We start from the raw sequence: 20637 nt of genomic DNA on the forward strand, positions 1-20637 counted from the left end.
CAGAAAACCCCCCCACCCCGAGACCAGCACCCCTACCTGACTGGCCTGATCTCTCTCCGTGTATCAATCCCCTGGAGATCTGTCAGCACAGTAACCTGACACGATCCACGGAAAGGCCGTCCCCACTTCTCAACTCCTCAAAGCTGCCTCTCCCGCACATCACCATGTGATCCCACAGTGAGGCAGGGGCAGGACGCATGGGGTGAATGAGATTTGGGCACCCACCCTGTTCTACATTCCTCGCTCTGCTGCATCTGCTGTTTGAACATTTGCAGTGAATCTCGAAGCCGACACAACACCCTGGACAGGAGGAAGATCGGAATTGGTTGTTGATGTAAATTGTATGAACGTGTTCTTGTTTCAGACGGCTGTCTATGAACTGCCTGGACAAGAGAATGTTCTGGAGTTTATCCAGCAGACAGTGAACAAGCTCAGACCCGTGTCCAGTCTGGGCCCAGGTAAGTGGAATGGCAGAATAAGGCGGTAACTGTAACGAAAGCAGAAAATGCCAGTCCTGCAGTCTCTGCAATGGCAGGAACAGGCTTGGTGTTCCGGGTTGGTATTGGTATTGGTTTATTATTGTCACTTGTACCGAGGTACAGTGAAAAACTTGTCTTACAAACCGATCGTACAGGTCAATTCATTACACAGTGCAGTTACACTGAGTTAGTACAAAGTGCATTGATGTAGTACAGCTAAAAACAGTAACAGTACAGAGTAAAGTGTCACAGCTACAGAGAAAGTGCAGTGCAATAAGGTGCAAGGTCACAACATGGTAGATCGTGAGGTCACAGTCCATCTCATTGTATAAGGGAACCGTTCCATAGTCTTATCACAGTGGGGTAGAAGCTGTCCTTAAGTCTGGTGGTACGTGCCCTCAGGCACCCGTATCTTCTACCCGATGGAAGAGGTGAGAAGAGAGAATGTCCCGAGTGGGTGAGGTCTTTGATTATGCTGGTTGCTACACCAAGACAAGGAGAGGTAAAGACAGAGTTCAAGGGGGGGAGGCTGGTGTCTGTGATGCGCTGGGCTGTATCCACAACCCTCTGCAGCTTCTTGAGGTCCTGGGCAGAGCAGTTGCCGTACCAAGCCGTGATACATCCACATAGGATGCTTTCTATGGTGCATTGGTAAAAGTTGGTAAGAGTCAAAGGGGACAAACAAAATTTCTTTAGCCTCCTGAGGAAGCTTTCTTGACCGTGGCATCTACGTGATTTGACCAGGACAGTGTCACGAACCAGCAACAAAAGAAACACACTGAGCGTGATTCAGTGTTAAAAACTATTTTATTAATCACTACTTATGATAATATGTAAAATAAAAGTAAAAATGTTAGTATGTTAGAATTCAAAAATGTTAAACCTTGAACGTTAACCCTAAAACTAAACTCTTTGTGTGTGTGTGTGTGACAAAGTCCAAAACTCCCAGTTCCGGAATGGTTCTTAAAGTTCAGTTCCGCAAGCCATAAGGTGAAACATGAGCAAGGGCTTCTTCAACAACCACCGTTGTCTGAAGATAAGACGTAGACGTAGAGAAACAGAGAGAGAGTACATACGAAATCCAAATGTTCCACGATGGAACCCAAACGACACTTCAGTGTTTACTCGGTAGTGACTTCCTCACCCCGAAAAGCATCCGAATCGTGGTCGTCCACACACAAATACCTGTTTCCTTCTACAGGTCAGCAACAAAGTGAACTCCACCGGATTACTTCCAACTTCCATACATGGATTTCAGTGGCAAACACAGTTATTGTTTCTCATCCATCGATAGAGAAAACAAGCAGGCTGGTGTCTCTCTCCCTTCTCTCTCTTCTCTCTTCTTCTTCTTCTTACTTCTTCAACAACGTCATTACGTCCTTTACCTTCTATTGACGTAAGCACGCCCCACACACACATACACACACACTCTCTATCTTAAAGGGACTTTCACTGAGTCCGTAACACCTCCCACCTAAAAAAAATTTTCCCAAGAAAAATTTAACCGCGCATACAGTTAGTAATGTTAATAATTATTATGCTACACAACTACAGACTATCAGATTAGTACAGATACATGTTTCCCATTTAACAGCGGGAAAGACAATCAGCAATCACATTATCTTTGCCTTTAATGTGAGTTATCATGAGATCAAACTCTTGCAAAATTAAACTCCAGTTTAACAGCCTTCTGTTCTTGTTTTTGACTCGGCTCAGAAACACCAATGGGTTATGATCTGTATACACAGTCAATGGTTTCTGAGCGGTGCAAACATATACACTGAAATGTTGCAAGGCTAAAACAAGCGACAGTAATTCTTTCTCTATGGTGGAATAATTCTTTTGATGCTCATTAAATTTCTTTGAAAAGTAAGCTACGGGATGGTCAATATCATCAAGGTCACCCTTCTGCAACAACACAGCTCCTGCAGCTTCATCACTGGCATCTACTGCTAATGAAAATGGCTTTTCAAAGTCAAGTGTTTTGAGCACAGGATGGTAGCACAAAATGGCTTTCAGCTTCTCAAATGCTTCTTGAGAAGAATCTGTCCAAACAAACTTTACTCCCTTCTTCAGAAGATTAGTTAGGGGAAGAGCAATATCAGCAAAATTTTTACAAAATTTTCGGTAATATCCAACCATTCCCAAAAATCTTCTAACAGTCCTCGTACCTGTGGGAATAGGGAACTCAGATATTGCTTGAACTTTTGCCTGAAAAGGAGCTTGCCTGCCTTGACCTACAACATAACCAAGATACGTCACAGTGGCATGGCCAAATTCACTTTTAGCCAAGTTAACTGTAAGGTTAGCCTTGGAAAGTCTTTCAAACAACCTTTCTAACGCAGAGATGTGATCTTCCCAAGTATCATTCCCAGTCACTAAGTCGTCAATGTTGGCATCTGTATGTTTTAATCCATGAATCACTGAATTAATCATTCTTTGAAATGTTGCTGGAGCATTTTTCATTCCAAATGGCAAAACATTGTATTCATACAATCCAGAAGGGGTTACAAAGGCTGAAATCTCCCTTCCTCTATCTGTTAATGGAACACACCAGTACCCTTTTAATAGGTCAATCTTTGTAAGAAATTTTGCCTTTCCCACTCGATCTATGCAATCATCCACCCTAGGAATAGGGTAAGCATCTGACTTTGTTACAGCATTCACTTTCCTGTAATCTGTGCAAAATCTAACAGTTCCATCAGGTTTAGGTACAATAACACAGGGCGAACTCCAATTTGAAGTAGAATGTCTAATAATATCATTTTCCAACATGTATTTTATTTCCTGATCAACAAGTTTACTTTTTTCCACATTCATTCGATATGGGTGTTGTTTGATTGGTTTTGCATCCCCAACATCAACATCATGGGTAATTATCGATGTTCTGTTTGGAACATCTGGGAACAGATTTTTAAATTTTAAAATTAATTCTCTCATCTGTTGTTTTTGTGAAACTTGTAAATGGTCCAACTTTGTTTCAAGGTTCTCCAGGATATTTTGGTTTTTTAGTTTCGATGGAACAATATTTGGTCTAAATTGGCCTTCCTCAACATCAACATCAGGCATTCTAGAAACAACCTTTACATCATCCACCAAGGCCACAACTGAATCCCTCTCATAATAAGGCTTTAGCATGTTTACATGACAGAGTTGTGTTTTCTTGCGTCTATCTGGTGTTTTGATTATATATGTTAGATCAGTCACTCGTGATTCAATAACATAGGGTCCAGAAAAACGAGATTGCAAGGGATTATTTTGGCTAGGGAAAAATACCAACACCTTTTGCCCCACTGCGAATGTCCTAGGCCGAGCACGTCTATCAAAATATGTCTTCATTCTTATCTGGCCGGTTTTCAAATTCTCTCTCGCTAGCTGGCAGACTCTCTCTAACCGAGTTTTAAATTTTTGGACATAGGCCAACAGACTCAAGTGCACTTCCTCATTAACCCATTGCTCTCTCAACAACTCCAAAGGTCCTCTTACCCTATGTCCAAATACAAGCTCAAACGGACTAAATCCTATTGACTCTTGGATTGATTCTCTAACGGCAAACAAAAGTAAATGAATACCTTCGTCCCAATCCTTTGTGTTTTCAAAGCAATACGTCTTCAGCATATTTTTGAGAGTAGAATGAAATCTCTACAGAGCTCCTTGAGATTCTGGGTGATATGCAGATGATACAATTTGCTTTGCTCCCAGCTCATAGACTATTTGTTGAAAAAAATTTGACATAAAATTACTACCTTGATCAGATTGGATTTCTTTTGGCAAACCAAACAAGGTAAAAAATTTTAAAAGAGCCTTTGACACCGTCTTGGCCTTAATATTTCTAAGGGGTATTGCCTCTGGAAATCTAGAAGTGGCACACATGATGGTTAACAAATACTGATTTCCAGTCTTAGACTTTGGTAATGGGCCAACACAGTCCACAATCACCCTCGAAAAGGGCTCCCCAAAAGCAGGAATTGGCTTCAAAGGAGCCACAGGGGATTTTTGATTTGGTTTATCTACCATCTGACATGTGTGGCAGGTTCGACAAAACATCACCACATCTTTCCTCAAACCAGGCCAATAGAATTGTTTCAAGATCTTCGCTACAGTTTTATTCACCCCAAAATGACCACCCAAAGGCATACTATGGGCCAAATTTAAAATTTCATCCCTATAAACTTTTGGAACAACAACCTGATGAATAACTTCCCATTCCTCATTAACAGGAACATGAGGAGGTCTCCATTTCCTCATTAACACTCCATTTTTGACATAATATCCAATTGGCACTTTTTCAATCTCCTCACATGAGAGAGCTTTTTCTTTCAATTCTGTCAACTCAGGGTCCTTTGTCTGTTCCACCATAAAATCCTTCCTCGACAAAGACAAATCTTTAAATTCAGGCTCACTACAAGGATGTTGATCCTCCAGTGAAGACAGAAAAGTCTCAGATAAGGCATCATAATTTTCTTCCTGTTTAGGACTGTCACAAGGAACCACATCAGACTGCACCGGACTGTCTGTCTTGGCTAATTCTCTAGCTCTAGCTCGAGTCACCGCACATGATGGGTAAACATCTGGATCATTCTCAGACTCATCAATCCTTGGTTTGGTTGTTAACCGTACCACAGGATCACTTTCTCCATCTGCAAGGTCATTTCCCAATAACAAAGAAACTCCTTCCATTGGCAACCTAGGTCTTATCCCTATCTCGAATGGTCCTTCTACGAACTTTGACTTTAAAATCACCCTGTGTAAAGGGACAGACATGGTGTCATCTGTAATGCCTCGCACTAGATTTACCTCACCAGTGTCACTTTCTACACCAAAATTTAAAACACTGTCCAGCAAGAGAGATTGACTAGCCCCAGTATCTCTAACAATTTTCACTGGCACCTGGGGTGACCCATCATTCAGTGAAACAAAACCCTCTGATACATAAGAACGGAATTCCTTTCTCACCTCCTCCAACTTTTCCGCTTTTACCTCTTGCAAGGACTGATCTTTAACAGCATCTCCTAAACCTTTTTGATTTTTAATTGCCTGAAAGCAAGCATTGGGTACAGCTTCCTTCCTTTTCTTCAAAAGGGCACAATTAGATATCACATGGCCAGGTTTCCTACAGTAATAACAAGTACGCTCAACAGGTTTCTCCAGCCCTGGCTTCTTTTCATCCTTTCCTTTTTGATTACCTCCCAATTTAATCTCCGGTTTACCTGGATTGTCCTTGTAACTCTTTTGAAAGGTTTTAGGTTGTCCCCATTTGGATTTATGGGTTAAAGCATAATCATCTGCCAACCTAGCAGTTTCGTGTAAAGTTTCCACTGCCTTTTCATTTAAATATGTTGTTAATTCAGCTGGAACACATCTTTTAAAGTCCTCCACCAGTATCAATTCTTTCAATTTATCAAAATCCCCATCTACATTTTTAGCCATGTACCATCGTTCAAAACATATTCTCTTTCCATTGGCAAATTCCATATAAGTCTGATCTGCAGATTTCCTCAAGTCTCTAAATTTTTGTCTATAAGCTTCAGGTACCAATTCATAGGCCTTCAATATAGCTTGTTTTACCTTGGTATAATCAGCTGCATCCTCAGCAGACAAAGCAGAATAAGCTTTTTGAGCTTTCCCTTTAATCACACTCTGTACCATAAGAGCCCATCCTTTCCTTGGCCAGTTTGAACTCACAGCAACCTTTTCAAAATGTTGGAAATACTGATCAACCTGATCTTCCTCAAAAGGAGGGACTAATCGAACCTCCCTGCTGGCTGAAAAACCATCATCAGAATCAGATTCCAAACTCCTACGCTTCATTTGTAACTCATGCTGCCTCCGTTTTTCCTTCTCCTCTGCCTCAAACTTTAACCGAATGAGTTCCCGTTCCCGTTCAGCCTCTAACTTCATCCGAGTTATCTCTCGTTCCCGTTCAGCCTCTAATCTCCTTTGCTCCAACTCGACCTTCAGTCGTGTTTGTTCTAACTCCATCTTTGCTATCTGCACCTGTCTAACAGGTCTCTCTGACTAACCCCCAGAAAACTCTTCTAACTGTTCTAATTCTTCCTCCTCCAGATCCTCCAACTCCACTGGTTGAAAAGTCACATCAGAAATTACTGGTTTACTCTCAGGAAACTCAACTACCTCACTCAACTCAAACACTTCCTTCTCCAAATAATAGTCAACTATCATTCTATGAATAACTGCTTTTCTCATAGACTGCTTTACTTCTGTAAGGTTTAGCTTTGTAGCAATCTTTATCAAATCACCCTTTTTTGCCATCTCCAATCCCTGTAGGGTTGGTGACTCCAAAAATGCCTTAATATCCATTGCTGCTGGTTTCCACACACACAAGCCAATTAAAAAGAATTTATCAGACCTCCCTCAACAATCTTTGGATTGAATCCCGAACAAATCTCGTCAATTTGGGGAACGATCCCAGACGACACTCGTTAATCTTTGGATTGGATCCCGGACGAATCTTGTTAACCTTGGGAACTATCCCAGATGAGCCCCCAATTTTGTCACGAACCAGCAACAAAAGAAACACACTGAGCGTGATTCAGTGTTAAAAACTATTTTATTAATCACTACTTATGATAATACGTAAAATTCAATATGTTAGAATTCAAAAATGTTAAACCTTGAACGTTAACCCTAAAACTAAACTCTTTGTGTGTGTGTGTGTGACAAAGTCCAAAACTCCCAGTTCCGGAATGGTTCTTAAAGTTCAGTTCCGCAAGCCATAAGGTGAAACATGAGCAAGGGCTTCTTCAACAACCACCGTTGTCTGAAGATAAGACGTAGACGTAGAGAAACAGAGAGAGAGTACATACGAAATCCAAATGTTCCACGATGGAACCCAAACGACACTTCAGTGTTTACTCGGTAGTGACTTCCTCACCCCGAAAAGCATCCGAATCGTGGTCGTCCACACACAAATACCTGTTTCCTTCTACAGGTCAGCAACAAAGTGAACTCCACCGGATTACTTCCAACTTCCATACATGGATTTCAGTGGCAAACACAGTTATTGTTTCTCATCCATCGATAGAGAAAACAAGCAGGCTGGTGTCTCTCTCCCTTCTCTCTCTTCTCTCTTCTTCTTCTTCTTACTTCTTCAACAACGTCATTACGTCCTTTACCTTCTATTGACGTAAGCACGCCCCACACACACATACACACACACTCTCTATCTTAAAGGGACTTTCACTGAGTCCGTAACAACAGGCTGTTGGTGATGTTCGCTCCCAGGAACTTAAAGGTGTCAACCCTCTCGAACTCAGCACCATTGATGTAGACAGGTGCATGTACACCGCCCCCTTTCCTGAAGTCAATGACCAGCTCTTTTGTTTTGTTGACATTGAGGGAAAGGTTGTTGTCATGACACCATGTCACTAAGCTCTCTATCTCCTTCCTGTACTCTGACCCATCGCTGTTTGAGATACGGCCTACAACGGTGGTATCATCTGCAAACATGTAGATGGAATTAGAGCAGAATCTGGCCACACAGTCATGAGTGTATAAGGAGTAGAGTAGAGGGCTGACAACGCAGCCTTGTGGTGCACCAGTGTTGAGAATAATCGTGCCGAAGGTATTGCTGCCTATCCTCACTGATTGCGGTCTGTTTGTTAGAAAGTCAAGGATTCATTTACAGAGGGAGGTGTTGAGTCTCATGGTGGTCTCACATCAAAGCCAGGAAAAGTTGGAATGATCCTGGCCAGGGCAAGGTGATATATTTGGGAAGACAGACAGGGGAAGGACACGGGGTAGGTGGGGCAGCGAGGAACGTTGATGGACAGAGGGAGCAAGGGGTCCAAGTCCATAGCTTCCTGTAAGTGACAACATAGGTAGGCCGGGTGGTGAGGAAGGCATAAGGCTCGCTTGTCTTCATTGGTCGGGTGTAGAATATAAAGTTGGGACATTATGTTGCAACTTTACTGAACCTTGGTCAGACTGCTCAGAGCAGTGTGTGCAGTTCTGGTCACCCCCAGGAAGGATGTGGTGGTGCTGGAGAGGGAGCAGAGGAGGTTCACCAGGGTGCTGCCTGGACTGGAGGACATTAGTTCTGGGGAGAGACAGGACAGACTGGGCCTGTTATCCCCGGAGTGACGGAGGCTGAGGGCTGACCCACTGGAGGTGTATAAAATTATAAGAGGCACAGATGGGGTTGACGGTTGGAATCTTTCCCCAGGGTTGGGGTATCAAACACAAGAGGGGGGAGGTTTAAGGTGAGGGGAAGGAGGTTGAAAGGAGATCTGAGGGGGAAGTTTTTACACAGAGAGTGGGTGATACCTGGGACTCACTGCCGGAGGGAGTGGTGCTATTGGATACGGTCACTGCATTCAAGGAACTTTCTTTCTTGTAAAGTTCGGGTATAATTTACCTTTAATTTATGTTTCTCTTGTGAATACCGCTTACCGGACGCTCTGTGCCTGTGATGCTGCTGCAAGTAAGTTCCTCATTGCACCTGTACACACACGGACTTGTACATCTGACAATAAACCGAACGTTGACTTTGACGTTGAATCAGGAACTTAAACAGACACGGCATAGGTCCTAATGCAGACACATGGGATTGGTGTAGATGGTCAAAGAGGTTGGGACGGATGTGGTGGGTCAGAGAGAAAACGGAAATTTGGTGAGGGGCTGGTGTCCGGGACAGTCCTGGTGATGGGAGAGAGTGCTGGATCATGTAATGAGGCTTTGGAATGTGTAGTGCGCTGCTGGATCATGTAATGAGGTTCTGGAATGTGTAGTGCGCTGCTGGATCATGTAATGAGGGTCTGGAATGTGTAGTGTGCTGCTGGATCATGTAATGAGGGTCTGGAATGTGTAGTGTGCTGCTGGATCATGTAATGAGGGTCTGGAACGATACGAGATCTAAAGACAGAATGTTGAGTCCGTCTGGGTAGAGCTTAGGAAAAGTGAAGGGAAGAAGAATCAGTGGTGGGAGTTGTCTGCAGGCCACTGAATAATAACATCACAGCGACACAGGCAATAAACCAAGAAATATTTGCCGCGTGTGAGAATGGAACGGCAGTTGACCTGGGGAACATGAACTTGCACATAGATTGGGTGAATCAAGTTGAGCGAGGCAGTCTTGAGGAGGACTTCATAGAAGGCATCCGTGATAGCTTTCTTGGACAACAGGTTACTGAACCTACATATAAGGGAACGCGCTACCTCAGATCTCGTCCTGTAGGCAAAAGGCAGGTAACTGCAGGTCAGTTAGCTTAACACCTGAAGTCGGGAAAATGCTTGAAGCTATCATAAAGGAAGAAATAGTGAAACATCTGGATAGAAATTGTTCCATCAAGCAGATACAGCATGGATTCAGGAAAGGTAGATCCTGTTTGACAAACTTACTGGAGTTCTCTGAGGATATAATGAGCGCAGTGGATAGAGGGGAACAGGTGGATGTTGAATACTTGAATTTCCAGAATGTGTTCGATAAGGTGCCGCATAAAAGACTTATCCATAAGATAGGATACATGTAGTTGGGGGTCATGTATTATGGAGGAATTTAAAATAGGGGGATATGTGGGAGGAAAGGGTTAGATAGTCTTAGGCATGGTTTAAAGGTTGGCACAACATAGTGGGCTGAAGGGCCTGTATTGTGCTGTATTGTTCTATGGTTCTATGTTCTATTATCATGGATAGAGGATTGGTTAACCAAGAGAAGGCAGAGAGTTGGGATAAATGGGTGTTTCTCTGGTTGGCAATCAGTGGTGAGCGGGGTGCCGCAGGGGTCGGTGCTGGGCCCACAACTGTTCACAATACACATTAAGGATTTGTAAGAGGGGACTGAGCGTAGCGTACCTAAGATTGCTGGTGACACTAAATTGAGTAGAAAAGCAAAGTGAGCAGAGGATGTGGAGAGTCTGCAGAGAGACAGAGATGGGTTGAATATGTGGGCAAGGGTCTGGCAGATGGAGCACAATATTGGTAAATGCGAGGTCATCCACTTTGGAAGAAAAAATAGATCAGATTATTATTCAAAAGGTGAAAGATTGCAGCACGCTGTTGTGCAGAGGGACATGGCAGTGCTTCTCCATAAGTCGCAAAAAGTTGGTTTGCAGGTGCAACAGGTTATCAAGAAGGCAAATGGAACGTTGGCCTTCACTGCTGGAGGGATTGAGTTTAAGAGCAGGGAGGTTATGCTGCAGCTGTACAGGGTACTGGTGAGGCCGCACCTGGAGTACTGCGTGCAGTTTTGGTCTCCTTCCTTGAGGAAGGATATACTGAATTTGGAGATGGTGCAGAGGAGGTTCACCAGGTTGATTCCGGAGATGAGGGGGTCAGCCTATGAGGAGAGATTGAGTCGCCTGGGACGATACTCGCTGGAATTCAGAAGAATGAAAGGGGATCCTATAGAAACACATAAAATTATGAAAGGGAGAGATAAGATAGAGGCAGGAAAGTTGTTTCCACTGTTCAGTGAGATTAGAATTGGGGGACATAACCTCAAGATGCGGGGGAGTAGATTTAGGACGGAGGTTAGGATGATCTGCTTTTCCCAGAGAGTGGTGAATCTGTGGAATTCTCTGCCCGGGGAAGCAGTAGAGGCCTCCTCATTAAATATATTTAAGGCACAGTTAGATTTTTGCATAGTAGGGGAATTAAGGGTTTTGGGGAAAGGCAGGGAGGTGGAGCTGAGTCCACGGCCAGATCAGCCATGATCTTTTTCAATGGCGGAGCAGGCTCGACGGGCCAGATGGCCTCCTCCTGCTCCGCCATTGTTATGTTCTTATGGAATGACTGACTCTCTGGGACTGTTGAATCCTGAGGGCCGTGATGTACCAGGTCAGTAGCTGCTATGAAATTCATTGGAGCAGTCCAGGAGCCCAAGGACAGAGTGGTCAGAGTGTGTGAGGTGGGAAGTTAAAGTGACCGATCCCTTTTCTTCAAGGGAAACAGACTCAGTCACTGCCCGTCACTGAATCCTTCCATCGCAGGCAACATCCTGATGGACCCCTCTCCAATTATCGACCTTTAAGCCTGCCAGGATATCTGAATCCTCCTTCTTAATGGGAACAAGTCCTGGAATCTCACCGCCCACCCTCCCTGAATTCCCTAACCACACCGCCCTTCTCCATGGTGACTGCACAGAACCCAGAACAGCACAGGAACAGGCCCTTCAGCCCACCATGTCTGCACTGCCCACGATGCCTGTTTAAATTAATCCCATCTCCCTGCACATGATCCATATCTCTCCATTCCCTGCCTCTTGCTGTGATGATGGAAATGTCTACTCAATGTTGCCATAGTATCTGCTTCCCCACCCCCCCTGGCAGTGTGTCGCAGGCACCCCCACTCTGACCACTGAACTGTCACCATTTCACTGTGGAGTGACTCCCACTTGCGAGACGTCGACCTACCTGCAAGTAGCAGCTCCCGGTCTCCATTTGTCAGGAACTATTTAAAGTGGATTTCCCCCAGATCAGAAACGCAACTTGCAGACACCTTTCTCCCCTTCCCAGAACGACATGGAAACTTACACAGTTGTCACTGTCTCCAAGGTTCCCTCCGACCTCTTTCCCGACGACATTCCCTGGAAACACTCCTTCTCTTCTGGAAACAGAAAATGCTGGGGACACTCAGCAGGTCAGCATGGGAGGGAGCGAGGGGGACGTCGAGGTTCACTCAAGTAAGTCTGGACAGGTTCCTGAACACAGTGGGACAGTTTGTCAGGAGTGTTATGGGTGACGGCAGATGGACCTGGGCTGGTACGTGGAACGACGATGTTGTGCCCATTACAGAGACTGGGTTGAGGGAAGGGCAGGACTGGCAGCTCAACATTCCAGGCTTCAGATGTCAAGGGATGTAAAAGAGATGGGGGAGGTTCACTGCTGAGCAAGGATCCGTACTGGCACCTCTGCTGTTTGTGATCTATGTAAATGGCTTCAACGAAAATGTGGATAGAGTCATAGAGCAATACAGCACGGATACAGGCCCTTCGGCCCAACCAGTCCACGCTGACCACGTTGTCCACCTAGCTAGTCCCAATTCCCTACATTCGTCTCATATCCCCCCAGCCCCGGCCCCTCCATGTACCATGTAGACGGTTGGGTCTGTAAGTTCGCAGACGATACAGAGATGGGTGGTGCTGTGAACAGTGCAGAAGATTGCCAAAGGATACAGCAGGATATTGATGAGTTGCAAATATGGGCAGAGAAATGGCAGATGGAGTTCAATCCAGCCAAGTGTGAGGTTCTGCACTTTGGGAGATCAAATGTAAAGGGACAGTAAACTGTTAATAGCAGGACCCTCAACAGTTTTGATGTACAGAGGGATAGGACATAGAACATGGAACAATTACAGCACAATTCAGGCTCTTCGGCCCACAAAGCTGTGCCAAACATGTCCCTACCCTAGAAATTACTAGGCTTACCCATAGCCCTCTATTTCACTCAGCTCCATGTACCCATCCAACAGTCTCTTGAAAGACCCTATCGTATCCGCCTCCACCACCGTTGCCGGCAGCCCATTCCATGCTCTCACCACTCTCTGAGTAAAAAACTTACCCCTGACATCTCCTCCATATCTACTCCCCAGCACCTTAAACCTATGTCCTCTTGTGGCCACCATTTCAGCCCTGGAGGAAAGCGTCTGACTATCTACACGATCAATACCTCTCATCATCTTATACACCTCTATCAGGCCCCCCCTCATCCTCCGTCTCTCCAAGGAGAAAAGGCTGAGTTCCCTCAACTTGCTTTCATAAGGCATGCTCCGCATTCCAGGCAGCATCCATGTAAATCTCCTCTGCACCCTCTCTATGGCTTCCACATCTTTCTTGTAGTGAGGTGACCAGAACTGAGCACAATACTCTAAGAGGGGTCTGACCAGGGACCTATATAGCTGCAACAATACCTCAGGGCTCCTAAATTCAATTCCCCGATTGATGAAGGACAATACACCATATGTCTTCTTAACCACAGAGTCAACCTGCGCAGCCGCTTTGAGCGTCCTATGGACTCGGACCCCAAGTTCCTTCTGATCCTCCACACTGCCAAGAGTCCTACCATTAATACTATATTCCACCAACATATTTGACCTACCAAAATGAACCACTTCACACTTATCTGGATTGAACTGCATCTGCCACTTCTCAGCCCAAACTTGCATCCTATCTATGTCCTTCTGTAACCTCTGTCAGTCCTCCAAACTATCCACAACACCTCCAACCTCCGTGTCATCCACAAACTTGCTAACCCACACCTCCACTTCCTCATCCAGGTTGTTTATAAAAATCACAAATAGTAAGGGTCCCGGTACAGATCCCTGAGGTACACCACTGGTCACCGACCTCCACTCAGAATACAACCCTTCAACAACCGCTCTTTGCCTTCTGTGGGCCAGCCAGTTCTGGATCCACACTGCAATGTCCCCTTGGATCCCATGTCTCCTCACCTTCTCCATAAGCCTCGCATGGGGTACCTTATCAAACGCCTTGCTGAAATCCATATACACTACATCTACTGCTCTCCCTTCATCGATATGGTTAATCACATCCTCAAAAAATTCAATCAGGCCCGTAAGGCAGGAACTGCCCTTAACAAAGCCATGCTGACTGTTCCTAATCATACTATACCTCTTCAAATATTCATAAATCCTGCCTCTCAGGATCTTCTCCATCAGTTTACCAACCACTGAGGTAAGACTCACCGGTCTATAATTTCCTGGGCTATCCCTACTCCCCTTCTTGAATAAGGGAACAACATCCGCAACCCTCCAATCTTCCGGAACCTCTCCCGTCTCCATGGACGACACAAAGATCATCGTCAGAGGCTCCGCAATCTCCTCCCTCGCCTCCCACAGCAACCTGGGGTACATCTCATCGGGTCCTGGCGACTTATCTAACTTGATGCTTTCCAAAAGTTTCAGCATCACCTCTTTTCTAATATCTACATGCTCAAGTTTTTCAGGCCACTGCAAGTCCCCACTAAAATCCCCCAGATCTTTTACCATGGTGAATACTGACGTAAAGTATTCATTAGGTACCTCCCCTATTTTTACGGATCCGTACACACTTTCCCACTGCTGCATTTGATAGACCCTATCCTTTCACATCTCATCCTCTTACTCTTCACATACTTGTAGAACGCCTTGGGGTTTTCCTTAATCCTGCCCACCAAGGCCTTCTCATGTCCCCTTCTGGCTCTCCTGATCTCTTTCTTAAGCTCCTTCCTTTTAGCCTTGTACTCCTCCAGATCTCTAACATTACCGAGCTCTCTGTACCTTTTGTATGCTTTTCTTTTCCTTTTGACTAGATTTATTATACCCTTTGTACACCCTGTATCCTGTCATAGCTCCCCTGTCTCATCGGAACATGTCTGTGCAGAGCTCCACACAAATATCCCCTGAATATTTGCCATATATCTTCCATACTTTTCCCAGAGAACATCTGTTCCCAATTTAATCTTCCAATTTCCTGCCTGAGAGCCTCATAATTCCCTTTACTCCAAGTAAACACCTTTCTAGCCTGTCTGTTCCTATCCCTCTCCAGTGCTAATGTAAAGGAGATAGAATTATGATCACTATCACCAAAATGTTCACCCACTGAGAGATCTGACACCTGACCAGGTTCATTACCCAATATCAAATCAAACATGGCCTCTCCTCTTGTAGGTCTATCTTCATACTGTGTCAAGAACCCTTCCTGAACACACCTATCGAACTCCACCCCATCTAAACCCATCACTGTCTGGAGAAGCCAATGAATGTTTGGGAAATTAAAATCCCCCATCATAACAACTCTGTTATTCTCACACCTTTCTGGGATCTGCTTCTCTATCTGCTCCTCAATAACCCTGTCACTATTGGGCGGCCTATAAAAAACACCCAGCACCTTTATCGACCCTTCCTGTTCCTAACCTCCACACACAGAGACTCAGAGACTTGGGTTCCAATTTCATAGCTCCCTGAAAGTGGCTGCTCAGGTTGACAGGGTGGTAAAGCAGGCGTATGGCATGCTGGCCTTTATTAGTCAAGGCAATGAATTCAAGAGTCAGGAAGTTATGTTTCAGTTTTATAAAACTCCAGTAAGTCCACATCTGGAGTATTGCATTCAGTTCTGGTCACCTCATTACAGGAGGGATGTGGAGGCTTTGGAGAGGGCGCAGAAGAGGTTCACCAGGATGCTGCCTGGATTAGAGGGCATGTGCTATGAGGAGAGGTTGGACAAACTTGGGTTATTTTCTCTGGAGCATCGGAGGCTGAGGGGAGAGCTGACAGAGGTTTAAAAGATTATGAGAGACATTAATAGAATGGAGAGCCAGTCGCTTTTCCCACAGTTGAAATATCGAATACCAGAGGGCGTGCATTTGAGAGGAGGTGAGTTCAAAGGAGATGTGTGGGGCAAGGTTTTTACACAAAGAGTGGTGAGTGCCTGGAATGTGCTGCCAGGGCTGGGGGTGGAGGCAGGTACGATAGAGGACTTTAAGAGGCTCTTTGAAAGTCTCAAGAATGGAGGGATAGGGTACATTGTGCAGGCAGAAGGGATCTGTTTAGTTAGGTGTTTAATTACTACCTTAATTGGTTCGACACAACATGGTGGGCCGAAGGGCCTGTTCCTGTCCTCTGCTGTTCTGTGGATTCACTGGGCAATTTGGGGCCTGCTATGAGGTGATCTCCGTGACATTTTATCAACAGCCCATTTTGTGTTTCAGGTGCTCAAGTTGTATTCGATGTCGAGCACAGCGGGAACGGTGCAATTGTGACTGCAGTGACTACCATCATCTACGACAAGATCAATGTGAACAAGGGTGAAGGCTACAGTGGCAAGACTGGAAAGTTCACGGCCCCGAGGTGTGGCCTGTATTTCTTCAGCTACTCCTCGCTCCCTGGCAGAGGGATGAAGACTGACGTGCAGCTACTGAAGAATGGAAAGGAAGTTAGTTTGATCCACAGTGTCCTGCCCAAGGATAGTTCCCAGCTCTCCATGAGGAACATCATCCTCGAACTCCACAAAGGGGATGAGGTGTGGGTGCAACTGATCGCTGGGAATCTGTGGAGCAAAATAGGGTCCCTCAGCTTCCAGGGCTTCCTACTGGGGCAGTAGGACGTCCCAGCAATGCTTTGCTTCTGCAAACCCTTCCTGCCCTGCAGATGAAAACGCTTCAGCCTGGCTGTGCTGTTGTTGAATCAACAAGTGAAGCTGACTGGGGATGAGACTGGTTCACGGATGGAGAGAGACAGGGAGACACAAAGAGATTGACCTGCCAAAGACAAGGGTTAGAACGTTGCCTTTGGTGAAATGTCTGAAGGCACAAACCCGGGAACAGGACACGGTCGCTCCGTCCCGTCAGCCTGACCTGCTGGTTGTACAGAGCCGGCCTCAGGAAACATGATCCCAGACCTTCACCATTATGCTCCGTGAGAATTTTGTGTGCCCCAATACCATCAGCTTCCCTTCTCCCAAACACTGGAGAGCACGGAGCGAATGTGCTGATGTCTCCTCGTACGACACGCCCTCCATCCCAGGGATCAGCCTGCTGAGATTTTGCTGCATTCCTTCTACTCCAGGCACATCCCTTCTGATGCTGGGACACCAGACGTGTCCACAATATCCCACGGGCCGTCCCTGCTCGTTAATCTTCAGCACTGATGTATAAATCGACCAGGTCACCTTCTCACCATTGAATAAAAAACTCCCTTTGATTTTTGTCTCCCAGACTGACTGACTTGGCCCTTTCCCACATTCTGTCCCCACCTGCCATGTCGTTACCTTTTACAATGTGTCTTCATTCCCCTGAAGTCTCTCCGCATCCTCCTCATAATCCACACCGTTACCTGACAGCTTCAGAACATTACGTGTCCTGTGGTGCTCCATCTCCTCCCCGCGACCCTCTCCTCAAACTCACTCCCACCCACGCTGCATTCTGGAACACGTCTGTGAATTACGTACAGGTGATTGTCCCTCAACGACGTGCTCTCACCTTGTGCACCGTGCAGGCAACCTCACTCAGCTTCAGTCTGGAGTTTGGGAGTGAGAGACTCAGGGATTTCACACAAGGGCTCTCTCACCCACCCACACCCGTCCTCCCGTTCAGACACTGTTCTCTCTCCACTCAATTCCTGCTGTTGTCACCGGGATGTTCCAGGTGGAGGGAGAGTGAAGTGGAGGTTCTGCCTGGGACTCAGAAGCTGGGAGGGGAGGGGAGGGGAGGGGAGAGGAGGGGAGGGGAGGGTAGGAGCTGTGCTGAGATGGGGATGCAGTGAGCCCGGCAGGGGTCCCGGGGAGGATGTGTCCTGGCATCGCTCTCGGGGTGGGAATCTTACTGAAGAATGTTGTTCCTCTAGTTACTGCAATCTCATTGGCTGAGATGCTGACTGCTGCTTTTGTGAATGCAAAATTAAATGTATTCTTTTGGAGCAAATACTCTGCCGGGTTTGTCTACATTCAATATTTCCACAATCTGGAGTTAATTTGATCAGCCACGCAGATATCAGCCTCTGAACAGTGCTTCACTGAAAACCACACCCCGTCCCCCAGTTCAGTTCCTGAGCTGTGAGACTTTGGCCTGGAGCTCCCACTGGTTCGTCAGCTGCCTGAGCTTGTCTGTCTCCTGCTCTTAACCAACACCATCTCTGTACCCTGGACGAGTTGGGCCAAAGGACCTGTTCCTGTGCTGTATATCTCCATGACTCTGCCACTCCCCCCCCCACCACCCCCCGTCTTTCCTGAAAATTCTGTACCCTGGGATATCGATTTACCATTCCTGCCCGTCCTTCAACTGTGTCTCAGTGACGGCAACAATATCGTCCCACTCTTGCCCCCACCCCCGACCCTCCCCCTCCCCGTGTTAATTAAACCATTGGGTTCAATCACATTGCGAGTTATCCTAAATCTGCATCCACTAGTTTTTTCTTCCTCTGTTATGGGGGAAAGCTTCCTGCTGTCTGCCCTATCTCTCCCCCTTATAATTGTATCGGTTGTGAGCCCTCTCAACTTCCTCTGATTCAGGGAGAGCAGACCCAGCCTCTCCAGTCTCTCCTCATACCTGACACACTGCAGCCCAGGGGTGAGTCCCCTCTGCACCCTCTCCAGAGCAGTCACATCCTTCCTGCAGTGTGGTGACCAGAACTGCTCGCAGGACTCCAGCTGTGGCCTGACAGATGTTTGACAAAGTTGGAGCATCACCTCCCTGTCTTGTGTTCACTGCCCCCACCATAGACGGCCAGTCTCCCAAATCCCTTCTCGACCACCTGATCTGCCCGTGCTGTCCCCTTCATGAATCTTCAGGCTTGTGCACTGAGCTCCCTGTGTTCCTCAATATTCCCAAGACCCGGCCATTCATGGTCAATGTCCCAGCCTCATTCGCGCTTCCACAATCCAACTCCTCCCACTTATCCGGATTAAAGCCCACCTGCCGTCCCTCAGCCATTTCACCAACACATCGATATCACCCTGTAGCCTCGGACTGCCCTCCACACCGTCAACATCTCAACCAATCTTCATCTTATCTCTGAACCTGCTGAACCTCTTGCACCCACATCCACAACATCCACATGTACAGTGGACAGCAAGGATCCCACCACCGACCCCCCGGTACTCTGCCAGTCACTGGCATCTATCGGTAGTGGGATTGGTTTATTATTGTCACTTGTACCAAGGTACAGTGAAAAACTTGTCTTGCATACAGATTGTACAGGTGAATTCATTACACAGTGCAGTTACATTGAGTTAGTACAGAGTGCATTGAGGTAGTACAGGTAAAAACAATAACGGTACAAAGTATCACAGCGACAGAGGAAGTGCAGTGCGGGGAGACAATAAGGTGCAAGGTCACAACAAGGTAGATCGTGAGGTCAGAGTCCATCTCATCGTATAAGGGAGCTGTTCAATAGTCTTATGACAGTGGGATAGAAGCTGTCCTTTAGGATGGTGGTAGATGCCCTCAGTCTCCTGTATCTTCTACTTGATGGAAGAGGACAGAAGAGAGAATGACCCGAGTGGGTGGGGTCTTTGATTATGTTGGCTGCTTCACCAAGGCAGCGAGAGGTATAGACAGAGTCCAAGGAGGGGAGGCTGGTTTCCGTGATGTACTGGGCTGTATCCACAACTCTCTGCAGTTTTATGTGGTCCTGGGCAGAGCAGTTGCCATACCAACTTCAAACACAACCGTCTTCCATCACCTTCTGGCAAGACAGGTTAGACGGTTTGGGTCTGTATTCCTTGACGTTTAGAGGAATCAGGATTGACCTCATTTAAACACACAAGATCCTCAGGGTTTGACAGGCTCAGTGTTGAGATGTTTTCACCAGCAGGAGAGCCACAAACAGGGGCCTGGTTACAAAACAAGGGGATGGACAATTAATGCTGAGGTGTGGAGAAACCTCTTCTCTAAGTGGGTAGTGAATCTCTGGAATTCTCTGCCCCAGAGGGTGGAGGACAGATCGTCAGGTATCATTAAGGTGGAGACATAAATCTTTGAAAGGTCAAGCAGTTGAGGGTTACTGGGCACTGGGATAGAAGAGGAGTTGAGGCCAGCCTTGAACAGTCTTATAGGGGCCGAGTGGCCCAGTGCTCCTATTTCCTTGTGTCCTTCTGAGATCAAAGGGCCGGTTACACTTCCAGGCGGATGGGAACAGAAGTGCGTCCCTGACTGTCAAAGCAGCCACTTACTATCTGTGGAAGGGTTGGTGTCAGCAGCCATTCAAAAGCAGAAGGAATATGACAGTACAAAGAATAAAAAACTTCAATTAAAGAAAGTTAAGTTACTTGAAGAACTAAATCACACACTGAGAAACAATACACTTCGACTGCCTCCATTAAACTCAGGAAAACCCTTTGCCCTCCCAGCAGCAACTCCCAGGGGCAGGTTGAATGCAGAGACCCAGAGGGCAGGTTTCCGTGCCCGAGGACACAGGCTGGGAGTTGGGTGTGGGTGCCAAAGCGCGTCGGCTGAGTAGTTCCCTGCACTGCGCAGGCCTCTGATGGAGAAGGGCCGGGAGAGATGGCAGAGACAAATAACATCCTGAGGGGTTTCCTGTCAGGGCAGATGTGGAGAGGACGTTCTCTCCTGGGGGAGGGTCAAGGTCGAGGGGTCAATGTTTAAAAATCAGGGGTCACTCATCGAACATCAAACAGTACAGCAGAGTACGGGCCCTGGATAAATCCACTGCATGATCAATCGAACCATCCCTCAGACACAGCCCA

General features: G+C 46.4%; 2 protein-coding genes across 6 annotated transcripts in view; one reads left to right on the forward strand and one right to left on the reverse strand.

Moving 5' to 3' along the window:
- LOC127585907 (complement C1q tumor necrosis factor-related protein 3-like) overlaps positions 1 to 17724 on the forward strand; it is a 76744-nt gene extending 59020 nt beyond the window's left edge. For 4 of the 5 annotated variants that reach the window (XM_052043639.1, XM_052043644.1, XM_052043640.1 and 1 more), the window contains 2 exons: positions 365 to 458; positions 16145 to 17644. In XM_052043639.1, coding sequence (XP_051899599.1) covers positions 365 to 458; positions 16145 to 16536 — 486 coding nt within the window. In that variant the 3' untranslated portion in view covers positions 16537 to 17644. Of the gene's footprint in view, positions 1 to 364; positions 459 to 16144 lie in introns of all 5 variants that reach the window. The other variant, XM_052043643.1, reaches the window with a different exon arrangement.
- LOC127585911 (class I histocompatibility antigen, F10 alpha chain-like) overlaps positions 1 to 20637 on the reverse strand; it is a 603397-nt gene that overhangs the window by 433948 nt on the left and 148812 nt on the right. The gene's annotated exons all lie outside the window — the stretch shown is intronic.

This window comes from Pristis pectinata, chromosome 34 (assembly GCF_009764475.1).
Source record: "Pristis pectinata isolate sPriPec2 chromosome 34, sPriPec2.1.pri, whole genome shotgun sequence".
NCBI lineage: Eukaryota > Metazoa > Chordata > Chondrichthyes > Rhinopristiformes > Pristidae > Pristis > Pristis pectinata.